The sequence below is a fragment of the Typha angustifolia genome, chromosome 12, assembly GCF_048772165.1.
Source record: "Typha angustifolia cultivar Huaian chromosome 12, ASM4877216v1, whole genome shotgun sequence".
Classification (NCBI taxonomy): Eukaryota; Viridiplantae; Streptophyta; class Magnoliopsida; order Poales; family Typhaceae; genus Typha; species Typha angustifolia.
Genome location: NC_133250.1, coordinates 2130260 through 2151624, shown reverse-complemented (window position 1 = coordinate 2151624; position 21365 = coordinate 2130260). Strand labels below are relative to the sequence as shown.

Genomic DNA, 21365 nt, shown 5'->3' with positions numbered 1-21365 from the left:
TCTTAAGGCTTAAGAGAGAAAGTTACATTCAAGTATGTGATATCAGGATAGATCATAATATGTTATATTAGGTTCAACGATGGCCGTATCGGTAGCATATCAGCATGTGGCACGAGGGGTGCTGCCGTAGCCCGTCATGCTGGAAAGCTCCATCGATGAAGGCGTTGTCGTGTCCCACATGGAGATGCCCTAGCTCTAGCCCCAATTCGAGGAGGAAGAAGATCTCAAACAGGTTAGGGCGGGTGAATAAAGAGTTATGTTGTGGATCCGCAAATAGGCTAAACACCTTGTGGTAGGCAATGCCAAGTTGGCAAATAGTTTCAACAAAGCTATGATCATGTGGTGCAAGATTACCTATGTATACAAGACTACAAGTATCATATCCGGACAACATACAGGTATATCACATTATTTTCAGCATAAGCTGCAAAGATAGATACTCAATAAGATAGTCTACACGTATATTGACTTCCTATGTATGCTTCTTCTTCTTTTTATTATTTCACTTATGATGGATATATCGAAGCTCTAATTTTTGTTCTTATCCAATTTATTGGTTCACTTTTTGCATACATTACTCTAGGCATATGCCCTTTATATTAATTCTACTTCTGTTTTCCTGTAGAATGTGATTTTATACTTTAGAGAACTTGCAATTAAATTATGATATTTTACAGTTAAAATTTTTAAAAATGCTTAATTACCATTTATTATCTAAATTCTAAAAATATAATCCTGTGAATTTCATTACTGAGTGATCTCTTTAATACTCTCTTATGATGATGAAAACTCACCACGTATGGGTCTGTAATGACAAGTTGGCAACCTGACGACTTGACAAGTGCAATTAGAATGATTTAGTACAAACAAGAGCCATTTTTGTTTGGTAGTGAACTTATTTATCTACAAATCTTGATTGTATCTGAAATGTTGATTGTGGGCCCTTAGAACTTTAATGTCAAGCAAAGCCTTATTCCACATTTAATCCCTTGACATCCAATATAGTACATTTTGGGTTGTTTAATTTCTCTTTTTGCCTTCCTAACTTTTGATTTTGGTGTATGAAGGACCCTACGGCAAGATTTTGAATCATATACTTCCTCGTTTGACAAGGACTATGCATGGCATTTATTTCGACAAATTGTGGAAGGTCTAGCACATATACATAGCCAGGGAATCATCCATCGAGACTTGACACCTAGCAACATATTCTTTGATGTTCGTAATGATATTAAAATTGGGGACTTTGGTCTTGGTAAGTTTCATGCGCTATTTTCTTTTGCTTGTTCATCATTAGTAGCATGAGGACAATGTATTCTTTTGTATTAGTAGTCGCGCTGTTATAACCTAAAAGACTTAATTTTCATTATGCCCTTGTTTTACCATATTCTGTCTTTTTTGCAAATATTAGCTAATTAATATATCTGTAACTTTATTATTGAATATGATCAACAGCCAGGTCTTCATTTTTTAAATTGGTAATAAGATTGATACAAAAAGAACTCTGAAATCCTTATTACCAAAATGTCCTTGCTATGATGATTCCCGACTTTCCATGAATGTTTTAGGTATTCTATGACTCACTAGTCTTAGAGACTGTAAGTTCATCATAATGACAAAGTTTACAATAAGGAGGATTCTTTCAGTTTTGCATATAATAGATAAAGGCTTGTGACCTGTAAATTTGTAAGTGGAACATCTATTTTTTGTGGTACAATTTGCAACAAATTTATCCATGGGCAATTGTCATTCTTTCTTGCAGATATAAGAAATTATTGTTTTCCAAGGAAAAATACCTGTTGTCAGTTGTCACATCTCTCTTCAATTGGTTTAGATGAAGTGGTTTCTTCAATCCATGGGAATGTGCTGCATTTCTTCTCTAATAGGTTTTTGATCATATTCAAACCTAGGTAGATTAAACACTAATCCCAACTCTAAATTTCTCACTGTTTTCAGCGAAGTTCTTAAAGCTTGAACAGCTGGATCTTGATCATCCTTTTCCTACTGAGGCAACTGGGGTCTCAATGGACGGAACTGGTCAAGTTGGCACTTATTTTTATACAGCACCTGAAATTGAGCAGAAATGGCCACAGATCAATGAAAAGGTAGTATTCAATTCTTTTGTCATGATTAATTTCTTCACTTGGTTTTCCATTTGGACAGTAAAAGTATGATGACAGAGGATTTCTATATCTGGCCTAATATGTGGATACATTATCTGATATACTGATTTTCTTTTAGTGCTGAGCTAGTCTTGTATCAATAGTAGAGATATTATGGTTTTCTCATGCAGGTTGACATGTATAGTTTAGGGGTTATATTCTTCGAGCTGTGGCACCCCTTTGCAACAGGAATGGAAAGACATATTGTTCTTTCTGATCTTAAACAAAAGATTATTCCACCTTCCTGGGCTGAAAAATTTCCCGGACAGTCAACTCTACTCGGCCGCTTAATATCTCCAAGTCCCTCTGACCGACCCTCTGCTGTTGAGCTTCTACAACATGAATTGCCTCCAAGAATGGAAGATGAATGGTTAAATGGTGAGTGGTGGTACCTTTGGTTGAGCATCTTTCAGATGTCGAACAAATAGAGCTGCTCAAGTTGTTTTTGCTGCATATGAAGGAATTGTTTTGTAACTTTGTTTTGGCATTAAGCCATTAACCATTTTTTCGGAGGTCATCTTGCATGCTGATATTTCATTGATAACAAATGATGTCACAGAACTCTTCAGAGATTTTTATTTAAACTAGGGATTTAAGTGGCACTTGGAATTGTGTGCCAAAATTGGGCTTATCCTGTGCAGCAACGAAACTAGTGTTTGTGAAACAGAGTCACGGCTTGTGGCCTTGTGGGTATCACATGTTAAGTTATGTCAGTTTTAGGTCGGATTAGGGTTTGTTCACCCCAAACCCTATTCAAACTCTCTTCTTATTCTTCTTCCCTCCTCTCTTGCCAATGTGATTCCCTAGACATTGCAGCCCCTAACCAATTTCTCCCCTCCCTCTGCCTCGTTCTCTCTGCATCTGCCTCCGCTCCTCCCATGGTTTGAAGTTTCACCTGAGAAGGAATAGCTGCGGCTGAAACTTATTCAAACCAAAAGTTAAGACTTATTGTTCAAGGCCGAAACCAATAATGATTTGGCTCAAATTTCTTGTTCATTCCAGGAGTCAAAATCCAAAGCCAACTGAAACTCAACTTTGAACCATGTCTCCCTTTTCATGGTACTAGTTCTATGCTGGGGGAACTGACTCATGCCAGCAGGGAAGTGGCATGGCACAAATAGTTTTGACGGCACGTTAATCCTTTACTTGAAGCACATATTGTGTTGTTAATAGCTCGGGGATTATAGTTGAATATTTCATATCATAAAGCTAAAGCATTAAAACTCAGAATGATTAACCGTATTGTCATGTTAGTTTTGTTTTATTCCAAAATGAGCATTATTTTCATCTGCAACACAAAAAGATGTAAGGAATTATTAACTTGGGAAGTAAGACAAGCTCATAAGCTGCTAAAAGCTTAAAATACCATGTGTCAACATATATGGGGTCAAGGCATTCATCCTTGCATCTGTGATGAGGTAGAAGCAAGGTTCGCTATAAGAGCATACTTCCCATAGAAAAGAAACAGTTATTTTAGGACTTGTTAAGGGGAAGATTGGTCTCCTCTAGCTTTTGCTCTAACTGGATGGAATATTTATTCTAGTTGGATTCGGTTGTCTTATCTACCATCTCTTTCCATCTGTGGCATCTCTTTGCTTGTCCAATGTACCTTTCCTAGTGTCTCTTTTTTTTCTTGAACTTTCCTTTCTCCATTTCTTATACTATTTGCAATTTCCGACTCTTAATCTGTTTATTTGCTTATAGCAGATTTAACTGCTGCTAGCACACCTCGTCTGATAGGCTGTTGTCATAGGACATACTGATCGACACATCATGTGGATACCATGCTGACATAGTAAATATTTTAGGAACCTAGAATCACATAAGCAATACAAGGTTGTGTCAGTCTTCTTGTATCAAGCCAGCCTAGATTGTGCTGCCTAACACTTAGATCCATGGTGCTCTTTGGTTAGCATGATTTGTACTATCACAACTCAAAATTAGAATTATGATCGGTCATATATCTCAATACACTTGAGATACACGAAGCTTTAACTAATATTTTTCTAAGTCCCAAAATGATAAGAATTTAATTATGAACAACTATAATCTGAAATATTAGAAAAAAAATTTTATGAGTTAACAACTATAGCTCAGTGAGTAGAATTCACTCAAAAGCCAAATAAATCCAAAATTTATAACTTTAAATAAAATCTAAATCTAGCGATATAAAATGACAATTCCACGAAGCATGTTCTTAACAACAATAATAATAGCATTGCTAATAATAACGTAAATAATAACTCATAACATGCTTCGTGTCAATATGTTGAATTGTTCTCAATATTAATATTAATGTCATGTGTCTCAACTGGGATTATGCCAGAGCCATATCAACTAAAAGTCACCACAAGACGTACTTGAGTCTTTTTCTTATAGTTAATCCGGTTAGAGTCACTAGGAGGTGTCACTATATGATAAACGCACTCCGTCTTTTCTCCTAAAGGTCACTAGGATGTGTCACTATGTGAAAACACAATCCGTTTCTTCCACTAATGATGGAAAAATATTAGTCACCTCAGGTAAATTTTTGATCTAGCCTGAGACTATTTTTTAACCATGTCAAAGTTACCTAGACGGATCATTTACTGATCAGGAATAAGGTTTGTCTCTTGGACTATGCTCTAACCACACTAGAGTTACCTAAATGAATAATATACCGATCAGGTATATAGATTCATTCCTTGCACTTCAAGATTTCTTAATCGTGCTAGGATCACCTAAACAGATCATATGTTGATTAGGCATACTTCTGTTCCTTGTATTTCAAGGTAGACTTGCGTCACCACAGGGAGATACATAAAGAATATCTAGCCTGTGTCTGTTCTCAAAATCCTACCACGTATCAATTATGTTTTGCTCACTAATATTCACTATCATTTTAATAACTATTTGCACGAAGTATAGCAATACACTGAGTCATATATTTTGCATATAGAATATAATAATTAATATGCACACAGAAATATAATAATGTATTTCCACATTGAATTATATGTGATCTGATAAAAAAACACTAAGTACAAGACTTAAAAATCGAATAAATAAGTGAGTGAATCACTCACCTAAGTCTGAATCAAATCACTGAAATCTCTATTCCATGTGCTAAGAAAGACAATCACTACCTGCAATGCTTTTGGTGTTGTTCTTTCACTCTGCCGACTCCTCGATGTTTGAATCAGATAATGGTGGCTTTGACAAGGTAAGGATGTAGAAATAAAAGATAAGAAAAGGAAGTAGGAAATGACCCTTTTATCTCTTACTACGATCTTTTATTTTCCTCTCGATTGCTACAGTACCACCCCAACCCTCTATTTTCCTCTCTTTTTTATTTTCCTTTTTTGTTGCACAACTCCTCTCTCTCTCTAGGATTTTCTTCTAGGTCTCCCTTTTATATAGCTAAAAAGAAATATAATAAGAGTTCTATTAAGATAATGATTCTAATATCTTTTCTTAGTTAAAGATATACCTAAAAAAAATTAATTCGATTTATCATTGTGGTACATATAGCTAAATAACCTAGTCTTATTGTGGTACATATACTAGTTGCAAATTTTATAGCTCCTCAATGGTTGTAATTTTTTTATTGAGTTTCCCGTCATTAATCATTTTACTGTTTCCACATATTTTGCATGACTCAATACTGAACCAATTTGAGCATCACTCTGATTTTAAGAGCAACCCCTACCTGTTGAAACTCTCTATATTAAAGAAGAAATCAAATTCATTTTCTTAAAATATTATAATTGTCAATCTGTCAGTTCTGTCCTCTTGTAGACTGGACAGTAGCCCTTTATATTTAAACATTACTCTTGTCTTCCTCTATTCTCTCTTTACATACCATTTCTACTTCTAAAAGTCAGTCTATGCAACTGCAATAAAGCTGCATATGCATGTTACAGTTGCGTTACCCCATGCGGACATTGAATAATTTGCTCATTGCTCTCAGAGATTTGATTTTGATTATTCATTTTCTTCATAGTTAGTTTATCTTCTTACAGTGTTAATTTGTTTGACACTGTCATTATTAAGTTGCAATGTGATCTTGTTTCTTAAATAATGCAGAAAGATCTTCTCTGATTTTATGTTGATTATTTTATCTGTCTACTTTTGTGTAATATTACATCATCTAGATTATCATTAACTTTGTTTGGACACGTTTTACACTCATGCATCGGCATACTACATTGGCTGGCATCTTTGCTGTTTGCATATTGCAATAGCCTTTTAGTACATAGCCGAGGATTATAAGCTAACCCTTAGCTGGTCCTGCATCATCAAGTTCTCAAAACATAACATTGTCATGGCCCCAGAAGCCTGAACATAATTCATATTTTGTTCTGTACAATGCATTCAACTTGCTTGGGCATGTGTTTTGACATTTTAGATGTCTCTTCTTCATATACCAACTTGTTACAATTATAATGCAACTGATTTGGTAATTTCTTGTCATTATCTACAATTATGCTTCTTGTGCAGATGTACTCAGAACAATTCAGACGCCAGAGGACACATATGTTTATGATCGGGTTGTCTCTACCATTTTTAATGAGGAGAGATTGATTTTGAAATCTCACCACCAGCATGATGACAGTGCAAAATTGATGAGAACTGAGTGTTTAATACGGTCAACTGAATTAGATACTGAATTTCAAGACACTGTTGTTGAGGTTAGCAAGGATGTCTTTAAACAGCATTGCGCAAAGAGACTGGACTTGTCACCCTTGAGCATCTTGGATGGCAGTTATCCATTTAATAGGTTTGAGTTTTTCTTCTCCTTGTATCGCCTTTTATGATGACTGTAAGATGATTTTGTTCTTTGCTTGATTTTATTATGGAATTTCTAATTCATAACGTTTCACTGAGAAGGAAGTCGGTCAAGCTTTTAACCCAAGGAGGAAATATGCTTGAGCTTCGTCATGAGTTACGCACACCATTTGTTATTTGGATAACTACAAACCAGGTACTCAATTTATGAACTTGCTATATACTCTTGAAAGTATGCAGTAGACATGTGACATGTTAATGTTCTTATGGTTGAGTTGATTCCACAACAACAATGGCTGACGGACAGAGTAGGTAGTTCCAACTATTTTGGATGAGTCATATTGATCATTTTACTCTATTCACCTCTATTTTGAGGTGTTTGGTTGTTTCATCTGCTGATGCATGTATCTGGGGTTGCATCATGCATGTAACTGGTGATGCATATGTATGGTAATGTTATATATGATCTAATCCTAATAAATAATTGTATGGGTGGCCTACAAATTATGCGGGGTTTATAATAATCAAGTAGTAAATAATTTCACTAACTACATTGTTTTATAGTAAATTTTCATTAAATATGCATTGTTAATACATCTTTTATATTATATTGTCGTTAATATTGCATTACTATTATTATTAGAGGGCATCACTTGAAATTCAGTTTTTTCGGAAATAAGGGTAAGTCTCCCCATACAACTTCCCTTCTTAATCCCCTTTGTAGGAAGAAAAATCATGCATTGGAATAAGATTCATTGAATAGTTATATATTTTAGATTTATTGTCTATTTTTCAACAATGGCCGTGTTGACCGGCACACCCTATGTCGGTCTGCACTTACCATGTCGCCAGCGTACCGGCACGTGGAAAGGGGAGGGTGCCGCACGGCACCCTTTGTAGTGGCGATCCGCTCACCATCGAGCTTCTGTCGCCGTTGACCTGACCGCCATCATTGTTCGTCATGCTAGAGAGCTCTGTCGATGAAAGCTTCGTCACGTCCCACGTGAGGGTGCCCTAGCCCCAACCCCCTCCCAAGGAGGAAGAAGACCTTGGGTGGGTAGATATGGATCTACAACTTAACTCTTTATTCACCCGCCCGAGGTCTTCTTCCTCCTTGAGCTGGGGCTAGGGCTAGGGTATACTCGTGTGGGACGCGACGATGCCTTCATCTTTGACAGCGAATGACAGCGGTGAGCAACGACGATGAGGTCGAAAAGTGAAGCGTCGTTAGTCTCCCTCCTCTTTCTCTCCCTCTCTTGTGGCACTTGCCGTACCGTATTGTGCCGGCCTATGGTCGGCACAGGTTGTGCCATGGCACGGCCATCCATGCTATTTTCTATCACTTATTTATTCAAACTAATAAGGACAGGACAAAAAGTAGCTTTTGTCATGGTGTCCGTTCGCAATGTGCAGAAGCCATAGTGCAATCTTCCATACATCAACATGCATCTTGGGATGAAGCATTCTGCTAGCCACCAAACAACAGGATCTGGCCTGCTATATCCTCAATTGCTCCCTCAGGATGTTTTAGATTGAATACATGATCATAAGAAAGTAATCTGAGACTTCGATAGCTGGCTAACTAAACTCTATTAATGATTGATTATCTAATTTGCTTAGTTGTAGCTTCTCATAATTTTATAGCCAGTTATTGAAGCTTGAGTTGTAACTTTATTTATCATTGCATCCTCTTCAACAACTGTCAATCTATTGAGCTTTAAGCTATTTGACTGTACATATTTGTTTGAGGGCAATAAAAGGTAATCTTAAAATGATCACGCTTTCTTTGTATTTTGCATATATTGTTGCATGTTTGTATGTACATCTTCACATATAAAATTGGAGACTATCAGGACCTACAAGTTATATTGATCATGAAAGTGCAAACTCTTCCTATAATCCTGTTTCTTCTTCATTACCCTTTTTTAATGGAATAATCAATGATTTTTCTTCCATAATTCTCTTATTTCCTGTTTCCTGCAGAAATCATTTTTCAAGCATTATGAAATATCATGGGTTTACAGGAGAGCAATTGGCCGTACAACTCCTAGTCGTTTCCTCCAGGTCCTTGCTTTATTGATGCTAGATGCTCCAATATTTCTTTCCCTTTTACCATGAGCTATGTTTTGCCAATAGTTATAATTACTGGTAAACTTCTGTCTCTCATAGGGTGATTTTGACATCATTGGAGGTGCTTCACCAATAACTGAGGCCGAAGTAATAAAGGTTTTTCTTTTACTTCACTATAAAGCAACATCTTCACAGCATGGTTATTTTGACTTTGGTGGAAATATCTTGAAGAACTCATTAGCAGACATTCATTTTTCCACCCTGATCAGATCAGATGGAAGACCTCTTCCTGAAGAGTTTTCTTACTTTCACATAGCATGAAATCTGATCTCTGTGAAGCTTTCGTTTTGATAGAAGACTTGGATCTTCACCTTTTATATATACAAATGTAAGAATATATAGAAAGTCAGAAACCTCGATGCCTACTGAAATTGCATTATAGGGTAATGTGTTAAAACATCAGCATATCCTGTGGGCTTGTGGAGGGCTATCAAGTCTTATTGACATCAAATCAGTTCTCATCAACTTTTTTCATAGTTTTGTGGAGTGTGGACTGTATTCTGGCATCTAGATTACTCTGAGTCAGCTTTTATGATAGCTAATTAATGAAAAAGTTCACTTTTTCTATGGGTCGATTAGCCCTAGTGGTTTCAGGATTTAGGGGATTGCAAACTCAGATCTTATCTTTCAATCATTGTTCAGCTTCGAGCAATCTCCTCTTGTCCGCCTACATGTTTTTGTCTACTTGTTTCTCATCAGCTTTTTTCATAATTTTGTGGAGTGTGCACTGTATTCTGGCATCCAGATTACCCTGAGTCAGCTTTTATGATAGCTAATTAATGAAAAAGTTCACTTTTTCTATGGGTCAATTAGCCCTAGTGGTTCAGGCGTTAAGGGATTTCAAACTCAGATCTTATCTTTCAATCATTGTTCAGCCTCGAGCAATCTCCTCTTATCCGCCTACATGTTTTCGTCTACTTGTTTCTATGAAATAGTTATGTCTTCAGTCTTTTTATGTTCATAGTTGTCATCTCGCTGACTTTTGTTCCCCTGACTGATCTAACTGTATCAACTAAACTTCAAACTTTGCTATGCCGAGGTTTGGACCTTAGCTTTGCATTCATCGAGGAAGAGGAGAGATCCTCTTAGGATGTATTGATGTTTCTGAGCACCTATTATATAGAACTTTAGTACTTAGTCAATCTCATATTTTGGTATTTCTTTCATCTCTTGCAATTGTCAATCCTGGCTTTATATTCTATTTTTTAGATGATTTCTCGAGCTGATAAATCTTTGAAAAAGAAGAAAACATGTTTCTCTCAATAAGTAGTCTTATGTGACTCTTAGTTTGAGATTGTGTAGATTACTTTTCAAATTTTAACTATTAGTTAGTGCTACTTGCCACTTTCATGTTGTGGGACCAAGCATCCTTACCTTAACGAGTTGTATTTTAATTCTTCCAGTGGCTTTTGATATTACATGGCAACTTGTACTGTTTATCCTTATATTTAAAAACTGAAATCATCTGGGTGATTTTAGGTTTGAGAAGATATAAGCACCCAGGATATCCTATTGCAAGTATATGAATTTTCTCTCTCTACTATAATGTACCAAAAACTAGAGTACAGTGAAGCATGGATATGGCATATTAGTTGCCATGGCCATGTCTGAGCATTTGAAGTTATAATGTATGTGCCCTTGTGAATAGGTTGCGTCTATCTATATGCATATAATAATTTTCATTTTTCAAGGGGTTTACATGAAAATGCAGTTTTCTGATCAGTTTATAATCTGTAAGAAGCATTTTCTGTTTCAGGCTGTGTTTTGTACAGATGCATTCATTGTCTTAGATTATTGATTCCCTTAATCATACTTGAATCTTGATCTTATTACACACATATTCTACATGAAGGATGGAGATTGAGAGTTAGAAAGCATCATCTAGGAAACTATATATTCTATTCTTTTACAAACTAATGACAAGTTTGGTAACCTACATGCTAACTTTTAGGTGGCGATGGATATTGGGAGATGCTTTTTCCATTCACATTCTATAGACATCCGATTGAATCATGGCCGGGTCTTGGAATCAATTTGGTCTTGGATAGGAATCACGAGTGAACTGCGGCAAAACGTAGCGGAGGTACATCACTACCACTTACCACTTACCACACACCAATAAAGAAAGAAGCATGCTGACAATTCTTTTGTTTAATGCAGCTTTTATCCTTAATTGGGCCATCCTCTCCTCAATCCACTAGTCGGAAGTCCAATTGGAAATTTATTCGGCGACAACTTTTACAGGTAACCCATGATAATGTTTTCTTCAGATAATATCAACTTGCTTCGTTAGAATGTGGTCTAGGAGGTTTGCACAAAATATTGGTGCAAATAATAATAATACTACCCTATAGCCAAGGATTAATTATTTTCTTCTTTTTCAAAATGAATGAACTAAAAATATTGTACTTAAACATGTTCTGTTTTTCTATCTTTTGTAATCTTATTTCTTGTGTCCTACACTCCTGCTAATCATATTATGCTTACACTTAAAGTTGGTATTATTGCAAATGCCTCGACACTGTACATATAGGGGTGAAAAGGGGAAACAAATCAAATACACATTGGATAGTGGTAAAACCAGGGTTTAAAATTTTGATATCAAGTTTGACTGCTAGAAAAAATGATATGTATCGGTCATATCGGCCGCTAGTATTAAATCAAACCATGGATGGCCATGCCATGGCATGGCCCGTGTCAACCACCGGCCATGCTGCAATAGAGGGAGAGAGAAAAAATGGAGACTAACGGTGCTTCACTTTTTGACCTCATTGTCGTCACTCGCCACCGTCGTTCGCTGCTGGAGATGAAGGCGTCGTCGCGTCCCACGCGAGAATGCCCTAGCCCCAAGCCTAGCCCGAGGAGGAAGTAGACCTTGGGCGGGTCGGGGCGGGTGAACAAAGAGTTAAGTTGTAGATCCGGATGACTATAGAATGGATTTCAAGAAAAAAATGTTCTAGAATATTTGATAATTATTGCATTACTAAGAGCACAGATGACTGTAGAATGGATTTCAAGAAATAGATGTTCTAGAATATCTTTGCATCAACTGACACATGTGCTTACTTTATTGTCATTTAGGATCTTCATCTTTCTGAAGCAGTTGTTGATAGATTACAAACAGCAGACTTAAGATTTTGTGGATCTGCTGATCAGGCCCTTGCTAGGTTAAGAGGGGCCCTTTCTTCTGGTACTCATTTAGCAGTGTATGTGTTCTATACTTATATTTACCACAAAGCAAGAAGAGAAAATTATTGTCATGGTGATATTGCAGATAAAGCTACTTGCAAGGCTCTTGAAGATTTGTCAGCCCTTGTCAGCTATTTAAGAGTGTGGTCTTTTGAGCAGCATATCTCTATTGATGTACTCATGCCTCCCACAGAAGTTTACCACAGGGATCTATTTTTTCAGGTGAAGATTTTCATTCTTCTGCTTTATGTCTTAGACTGTTGGTATAAACATTTCACAAATGGAGGAGGTATTTTACAGAGGTTAATTTTATTTTGTTATTTCTTTGTCATTTTTTATATAATTTGTAACTTGTAAGTCTTTGGCCTGATTAGGCTGTCAACTAGTTCATAGTTTTTTATGATAGCTATTTGTGATGATAAGGCATTAAGATTTGTCTTTGCATCCAAGAAGTCATAGCCTCACAGGTTCAATCTTGAAAATAGATTTCTCAGAAAAGAGGAGGGTAAAACACTAGGACTATGTAATCTCCTACCTCTTCATTCCCTCATGTAGGTGGTAGCCTCGTGCATAAGGACACTAATTTTTTATAATAGCTATGTGTTAAAGTGTTTTACAAATTCTAATTATGAATGAGTTTCTTAAGGAGTTCTTGTCTGTCCAGTATTTAAACAAGATGGTCTCATAATAATTGTATGGATTTTCACTTACAAGAAATGAAAAAAGAGGGCCCCTCTTTTTTTCTTCCTTCATATGATGCAACTACTGGTACAAGGCTTCAGAGTGAGTCCCAAATCCTAATATTTTATTTTCCCCTCTTTTGTTCTTTCTGTACTTGTTTTCTATATCTTTTTATCTGCCATTTTCTTCATGTATTTACCAGTGGAATCTGATAACCAGCCAAATTTGGATTGATTGCACCAGATCCTGCTGAACATAACCCTTGTGATTGCCCCCTTTGAACCCATCTTCGCAAGATGCACCTGAATCAGGCCTTTGTAGAAAATTTTTATCATTGCCTTACTGGTGCTCTGTTCTCTTTTGGTGATTCTTGCTTCCAGAATCAAACTAGAGCATCAAAAGTGATGGTTTCGAAGTTTCGGTTTTGGTTTCAATTGGTTTTGTTTTAACCCGTAGAGAAAAAATGAAAAAATTGGGCCAAACTGATAGTGGTCCAAAAGAAATGTCAAAATCAACAATCTTGCAAATTTCGGTCTTAGTTCTGAATATGTTTCAGCCGGTAACTGTTCCATTTCGTGCAAATCTTTAAGCCTCTTAAATTCTTTATAACCAATTCCTACATCTACACTATGATCCAATAAAATCCACCAAGTTTTTGGTTCTCTGTAGCTATAGTTTCCTTTTGTTGATATCTTCTAACCTTCATCTATTCTACATCAAATTGATGTCAAAGTTATGTCATATGGTATATCTTTGTTCCATCTACAGAAGGAAGTATTGTTAGTGATTACATACACACCATTTGTAACAAAGGACTACTATATTACATAGTATCTTACTAACTAAGATGTCAAATGAATAAGTAAATTCAAATTATAAATCAAAAGAAATTGACCATAGGAACATGATTTCTTGTAATAGGAACATGTCAAATGATATGTATCTGGAAGTATCCGACTAGTATCATATCTGATACGGATATGGCGAGAGTACGAAAGTATCCTTGTTTCCTACGTTGATTCCGATGCACGATGTATTCTTTATTTGTTGAATCTTGTAAGTTGGAAAAGTCAGTAATATTATTTTGGAAGTTCATGCCAATGTTCTAACTGAAAACATTTTTTAGCTGGATATGGAAATGATAATAAAGCTGCAACACTATCATTTTAGAATCTCAAGTCATTTGGTGTCTTTCTTTCCATCTTTTTAAAGCATGATCCTCACCTATGTTAAGACAGATATACTTGAAAGAGACTATTCCTGGACCAAGTTCTGAGGCAACCTTGCTGGCTATTGGTGGGCGTTATGATTACCTGATGCAGCAAATGTGGGATCAGCAGTCTGTAAGTTATACCTGATAGACTTAATTCTTTCTACTTTTAAGATCTTACTCGTGGATGTTTTACAAAAGTTATTTATCTTGTTTCTGGTCATATCGAAAATTTAACTTTGCTCCAAGTAGATTATAATAACGAAGTACAAGTAATATAAATGTGCATTTGTCATCTTTGATATCAAACATGCCTATACTCGTTCAAATAAGATCTATGAAGTATAAACTAGCTGACTAAAATTCCACACAGATCAGTCATCCCTACTGTAGATTGGCTCCTTAGTCCAATTACTAGTTATGTGATGAGTAGGATGGAATTCTTGATGCAAAGTGCTTCTATTTAGGAGTATTGACCTAATCTAGAAAGATATTATAACTTCCATAAACTGAAGCCAAGGTCCTGGCCATTTATCCTTACTTTTGAGATATTTTTAGAAAGACATACTAAAAAAAAAACTCCAGGCAGATTCAGGTTTAGTATACAGTACATGATTTTCTTGTCTCACTTCATCGCCATTTTAGAATCATCTCCAAATAGGAAACAATAGTGATCAATGTCACAACCCAAAATTAGAATCATGGCAATGCACTTGAGATACACGAAACCTTAACTACTATTTTTCTAAGTCCCAAAATAAACAAGAATTTAAATAATGAACAACTAACTCCAATAAATATAATCCAATAATAAAGAAACATCAATGTCATTGATAATGTGTTACCAATCAAACTAAATAACCGATGGTTTAGAATAAAATGTCTAATACAATCGATGGACGAAATAGTAAAATTTTAAGTAGAGGTGGGGTTTCGGTGCATCTCGCTTAGTCGCCATGTGGATCAGCACTTGAAATATTAAAAGAGGGAATCCATGAGCTAACAAATATAGCTCAGTGAGTGGAATCCACTCAAAGACCAAATAAATCCGAATCCATAACATAACTTTAAAAAAAATACAAGTCCAATAATATAAAATAAGAATCTTACTAAGCTTACTTATGATAACAATAGTAATAACAATACAAATAATAATAGAGCAATTCATATCTCATAACATGGCTTGTGTCCATATGCTGAATTCCTTTTAATATTAATAATAAAGTCATATGTCTCAACTTGGGACTGTTCCTGAGGATCTATATTAATAACAAGTCACCTCGATATGCACTCAAGTTTTTCTTTTATAGTTAATCCAGTTAGGGTCACTAGGAGGTGTCATTATATGATAAACTCACTCTGTCTTTTCCACTAACTATAGAAAAATATTAGAGTCATCTTATGGAGATTTTTAATCTAGCCTGTGACTGTTCTCTAAGCGCGCCAGAGTCACTTAAACGGATCATATGCTGATTAGGTATAGGACTGTCTTCCTAGACTTTAAGGTAGTCTTGAATTACCATAGAAAAATGTACAAAAAATATCTAGCCTGTGTATGTTCTCAAAGTCCTATTACATATCAATTATGTTTTTCCACTAATATTATCGATCATATAAATGATTATATATATACTAAGTATAGCAATGCAGTGAGTCTTATATTTTGCACACAAAACATAATAATGCATAAAAAATATAATAATGTATTTGCACACTGAATTATACGTGATCTGATAAAAAGCACAAAATACAAGACGAATAAATAAAATAAATACGTAAGTGAACCTATTCACTTGTATCTTAGCTAAAACGATTGAAATCTCTAGTCCATGGGTTAAGAAAAATCACCACATTTAATAATAAATAAATAACATATTCTAATTTAACTAACATCATGATTTCTAAAATTTAAAGCTAATTAAATAGCTAAAATGAGTTGGTTTAAGCCCATTGGGTTGGGCTGGGCTGCAGCTGGCTAAGGCCCACAAGATTTTGATTAAACAGGCTGGGCCAAGGCCCAACAAAAAAATTTGGCAATGGACTGGGCTGCAAGATAGCAGCCCATCATTTGCTAATATGGTGCAGATCGGGTCTTGGATTCGAAATCCAACTCGGACCCGCAACTAAAAAAATGAAAGGGGAGGGGTTGGCTCGGTTTAACCTAAGCCCCACCCCACCCTTCTTCCTCGAGAAGATCGATGCGAGGAAGAGAGAGAGATAAGGAGAGAGTCCATCGGCGACCGCCATCGTCGGTGGTCATCGGCCACATCCTATTCTCCTCACCACGATGGCGGCCACAGCAACCACACAAGGTGGAGAGGTCGTCGACGACGACCAATGCTCCTAACTCAAAGTCGGCGGCGATCTGAGCCATGAGGGCTCTAAGGAAGCACGCCTATGACACGAGGACAACAGCATGACACTCCCGCACACGAGCGGTAGCGACCCGAAGCCACCTACACGATTCACCGACAACGCTTCTTCGCCTCGAAAATAGGTATTTTTATTCTAACCTATTAAACTTAAATTAATTATGAGGGATGGGAGAGGGGTTATCGACGAGTCGTGTGGTGGTCTACAATTGCTTCGGCAATGCTCCGATGGTTTGATCCCACGTCATGACCTCAACGGCAAAAAAAAGAGATGGAGATGGAAAGAGGGAAGAAGGGGGCTATGGTCCCTCTCCTAGCGAGGATTTTGGGGTTTGATTTATCTGAGAATTTGGAGTAGCTACATAATGAATAGATCGAGGAGCTGCCACAAACTAACTATGCTCACAGAATGAGCAATGTCTAGTTTAGTGATACATAAGTACATAAGCTGACTAACAAACTGCTTGTATCTAGTCGGATCTGCCAATGGCACTCTATCTATAAGACAAAGCTTCACATGAAACTTAAGAGATGTATCGGTTGTCCAATCATTAGATATAGTTGCCCGACTAATCAAATTAGAAAAATACTTTTGTTAAGATACAAGCATGTCTCTCTCAATGTGAGCAATTTTAAGACCAAGAAAATAAACTTGTTGAGATACAAGTATGCCTCTCACTGTGAGCAATTTCAAAATTAAGAAAATAGCGCAGATGACATAAGTCTTTCATCTGAAAGTGTTGAGATTGGTGTTTCTACAAAGACTTAACAGCAACTAAATCATCACCTGTAATAATCATATCATCTACATATAGTAGAATAACCTGCCCCTGTGGAGAAATCTGTGTGGCATAGGGTGGACATGATCATTTTTCAACAAAACTAACCTCTATCATAGCTCGATGAAACTGCTCAAACCAAGCATGAGGTGGTTGTTTGAGGCCATAAATGGCACAATAAAATTGGCAAACATGGGACAGAGGGACAGACAATCCAGGTGGAGGCTGCATATAAACTGTTTGTATCAAATTACCATGAAGAAAATCATTCTTTACATACAAAGGCCAGCAATGAATGGCAGCTACCCAAAGAAGGGTATGAATAGTATCCATTTGAGCTACAGGGGCAAATGTCTTTTCATAATTAATGACATACTCTTGAGTGAAACCTCTAGTAACAAGACGAGCTTTGTATTTGTCAATAGATTCATTAGGTTGCCTCATGATTTTGCAAAACCCATTTACAACTAATAAGTTCAATGACACTTGGTAGAGGATCAGCATTCCATGTCTGAGGGTGTGCAAAAGATTAAAACTCCTCATTTGTAGCATGCTGCCACTCAGGATAGACAACAGCCTCCTAATAAGAACTAGGCTCACGATTAGCATGAAGAGCTATCAAGAAGGTGTGAAACTGAAAAGAATAACATGTAACATCAATAAATCAATATCTCTCAAGACGATGCTCATGCTGAATTCAACAAGGACCCATAGTACTAACAGGAGGAGAGGGTGTAGAATGTGACGTAGAAGATGAAACAAGAGATGCAGATAAATGAGGTACAAGAATAACCTATCGAGAGTACACTTGAGTGATAGGACACAAAGGGAGAGGATTACTAGGATATTCAACAAGAGGCTTATTAGGAGAATATGAAATGGGCACAGTCCCAAAATGAGGCTGAGGAGAAGATGTCAAAGATAAAGGCTCAAGGAATGTGAGATCATGAGACTCATGAGCGTAATAAGGAATATCCTCAAGAAAAGAAACATAACGTGCAATCTGCATTCGATGAGTTGAAGGATCATAACATTGATAGTCTGTGTTCAAAATACCTAAGAACACAAGAACACATCACACATATCGAGTTGACAGCTTGTCAGACTCATGAGCAAGTAGTAGAACAAAGCAAGTACTTCCAAAAACATGAAGATGATTGTATTTGGTTTAACAGAGGAAAGAACCCCATAAGGAGTGTGATCTTATAGGAGAGGAGAAGACATGAAGTTAATAAAGTTAACAGAGATTAAAAGAGCTTCTATCCAATAGGAACAAGGGACAAAGGAACATGCAAGATATGAGGTAGAGTAAGACGATGTAGTGGTAGTTGATCCATCTTAACAAATGGAAAGAAGAGATCTATTTATAGTTTGAAGTGATGCTAATTATGACATAGGTGAGCAAGCAGTAAGGAATTGGAGTCATATGCCGAGTGTCATGAGCACTACCAGAAGGAGCAGACATGGTTGAGTGATTTATCAAAGAAGCAGACATAGTGGAGACTAGGTTCTGCAAAAGAGACTAAGGAGTTTAATCTGCTAAATATGATCTAGTGGAGCAATATGCATAAAAGAAACATTGGAGGATATCTAAGAAGAAACATTAGTAGCCATAGATGTATTTGGGCATGGACAACTCTTTAGTTTGTGGTTCTTGCATTTCTTGGGATATAGTTCTCAATATGTCTCAATCAGATGCCTAGCTTGTGACAATGAGAACACTGGACGAGAACGAGAGTATTTAGCAGCTACGACGCTAAGAACCTAGTCCATCCCAGTTGAAGGGAATGCCACTAGTGGAGCATATCGAGAATGAATTGTACAAAGATGCGTCTCCTCAGCAACTATCTCAACAAGAGCTAACTCTAATCTCGGCAGGGTGCCACGATGGACCAAAGTCCCTGCCAAACTCTTGGTGAAGAGCACACAAAAATTGGTAAAACTGGCGACGCTCTCTAAAATTCTCATAAGTTAGAGGAATGTTAGAAGGCTCTAAGTTTTGCAACTCACACCAAATATCATGCATTTGATTATACAAGTGTTAGATATATTGTTCACCTTGCAAAGCTGTTTGAGTACATATAAGGTGATACTCCCGAACACCACTAAGACTCAACAAAACGTGACCGAAGATGGCGCCAAGATTAGCTGCAATGGTAAATCAAATAAAATCCAAATAGAGCTTTGTCAATGGAGGCGATCAAATATGCTTGAACATGATGATCACAAGCCTTCTAAGTAGCATATTCTTTGGAGCATTAAAGGGGCATGTGAAGATAAATGTCGAGATGATAGGAGAGACCCACCCCGTCCATCAAATTGGTAGACCAATATGGTCAATCAGTAATTAGTGAAAGAAAGAAGGTAATCACGGGCTGTATAAAAATGTCATTGAAAGCAACAATAGTAATAAATTCAACAATAGTAATTAAATCTTGATCAGACTTGGTACAATTAATTCAAGGGTAACAATTTATTCTTAATTAGACTTTGGATGGAGAGCAAATCCAACCGGCAAAGTGAATGAGCAGAATCAAATCCAATCCAACCATCAAACAGTAGAAAGGATAGTCCAACTAGCCAATCCAATCAATTGATTGAGAGAAAAAAAAAATCAAAAGAGAGGAAAAGGACACCTTGCTTGGATCAAAGAGGAAAGGGACGATTGATCGGAGAGCTCCATCAAAGTCGACAGCAAAGGTCTCGATGGAGATCTTCCAAAGGAGGTTGCACTTAAGGGAGGAGATGATTGAAGAGCTTGTCAATGGAGATCTCGCGCATGAGGAGCTCCTTCCAAGTCAATGATGGAGGTCTCGATGGAGATCTTCTGGAGTAGGTCGCGCTCAAGAGAGGAGATGATCAGAGCGCTCCATGACGGATATCTCACACTGGCCCTCGAGCTGTGGAGTCAACAAAGATCTTTAGGCGAGTACAAACCTCAACAAGAGGAGTCCTTAAGCTCGGAGATGAACCTCAAGCTTGGAGATTGGGTATTCGAGCTTGACGATGTCCTTTGACGAGAAGAGTCCTCAACGAGTGTGCATGAAGGCCTCGTAGACGGCTCGAGCTCAGAGATGAATCTCGACTTTGACCACTAGGGTGATCGACCGACTCGACATGAGGTTGCCAACAATAAACCTTGGGCTCCAATAGCATGAAACAATTTGAGAAAAAGTAATCATCATATTCAAGCAAGTTGAAAGATAAATGCATTAAGAATAGCAACGAGTGTTTTTATCTTAAATGAGTTTCTCAGTTGATGATGGTTCAGAGATAGATCCAGAGGTAGATCATAAGAAGAAAGATAAATGCATCCTATGTATTTAGAGATATCTATAGCTTTTTGAGAAAACTATCTTTGATATATGCAAGGGAAAAGGTTGTTAGAAAGCATACAATAATTGACTTCTCTAGGTTAATAAATGTTCTTAGTAGTTGGTCTATAAATTGATAGGCTTTATTCCATTTTGCAATTTAATTACTCAAAATCAAAATATTAGAATTTTATGAGTAAGCAGGTTTAGGAATTAGGACCACAAATGTAATATGGCTCTCTCTCTTTCCATTCTCTTAGTTTTGTTCCCTTGGTCTTCTTGCATTATAACTTTATAAGTGATCGCCCTAGCCTTAGCCCTCATCGGGTCATTTTTATTTCACCCGCATTACCTAGCCCTTGCCAGATCGTTTTTATTCGACTTGCATGTCCTATGTCATGATCTAAAAATTAGAATCATAACCAGCCATGTATCTTAATGCACTTGAGGTATACGAAGCCTTAACTAATATTTTTCTAAGTCCCAAAATAATAAGAATTTAATTATGAACAATTAACTCCAATTAATATAATCCAATAATAAAGAAACATCAATGTCATCGATAATGTCACCAATCAAACTAAAATAATAGATGGTTTAGAATAAAATATCTAATATGACCAATGGACAAAATAGTAAAATCCTAAGCGGAGGTGGAGTCCCGGTGTATCTCGCTCAATCACCACGTGGATCAGTATCTGAAATATTAGAAGAGGGAACCAATGAACCAACAACTATAGCTCAGTGAGTAGAATCCACTC

At 36.8% G+C, this 21365-nt stretch overlaps 1 protein-coding gene across 7 annotated transcripts in view; it reads left to right on the top strand.

Annotated features, from left to right (window-relative positions):
- Positions 1–21365, top strand: part of LOC140771693 (eIF-2-alpha kinase GCN2) — a 56440-nt gene that overhangs the window by 24833 nt on the left and 10242 nt on the right. For 5 of the 7 annotated variants that reach the window (XR_012106209.1, XR_012106211.1, XR_012106210.1 and 2 more), the window contains 12 exons: positions 1068–1255; positions 1957–2105; positions 2294–2540; positions 6642–6921; positions 7032–7125; positions 8913–8993; positions 9099–9155; positions 11011–11142; positions 11220–11303; positions 12141–12249; positions 12334–12470; positions 14168–14272. Coding sequence is in view for 3 of the 7 variants with exons in the window: in XM_073113301.1 (XP_072969402.1) it covers positions 1068–1255; positions 1957–2105; positions 2294–2540; positions 6642–6921; positions 7032–7125; positions 8913–8993; positions 9099–9155; positions 11011–11142; positions 11220–11303; positions 12141–12249; positions 12334–12470; positions 14168–14272 (1663 nt within the window). In the remaining 4 variants the exon portion in view is untranslated. Of the gene's footprint in view, positions 1–1067; positions 1256–1956; positions 2106–2293; positions 2541–6641; positions 6922–7031; positions 7126–8912; positions 8994–9098; positions 9156–11010; positions 11143–11219; positions 11304–12140; positions 12266–12333; positions 12471–14163; positions 14273–21365 lie in introns of those variants that run through there. The other 2 variants (XM_073113302.1, XM_073113303.1) reach the window with 2 other exon arrangements.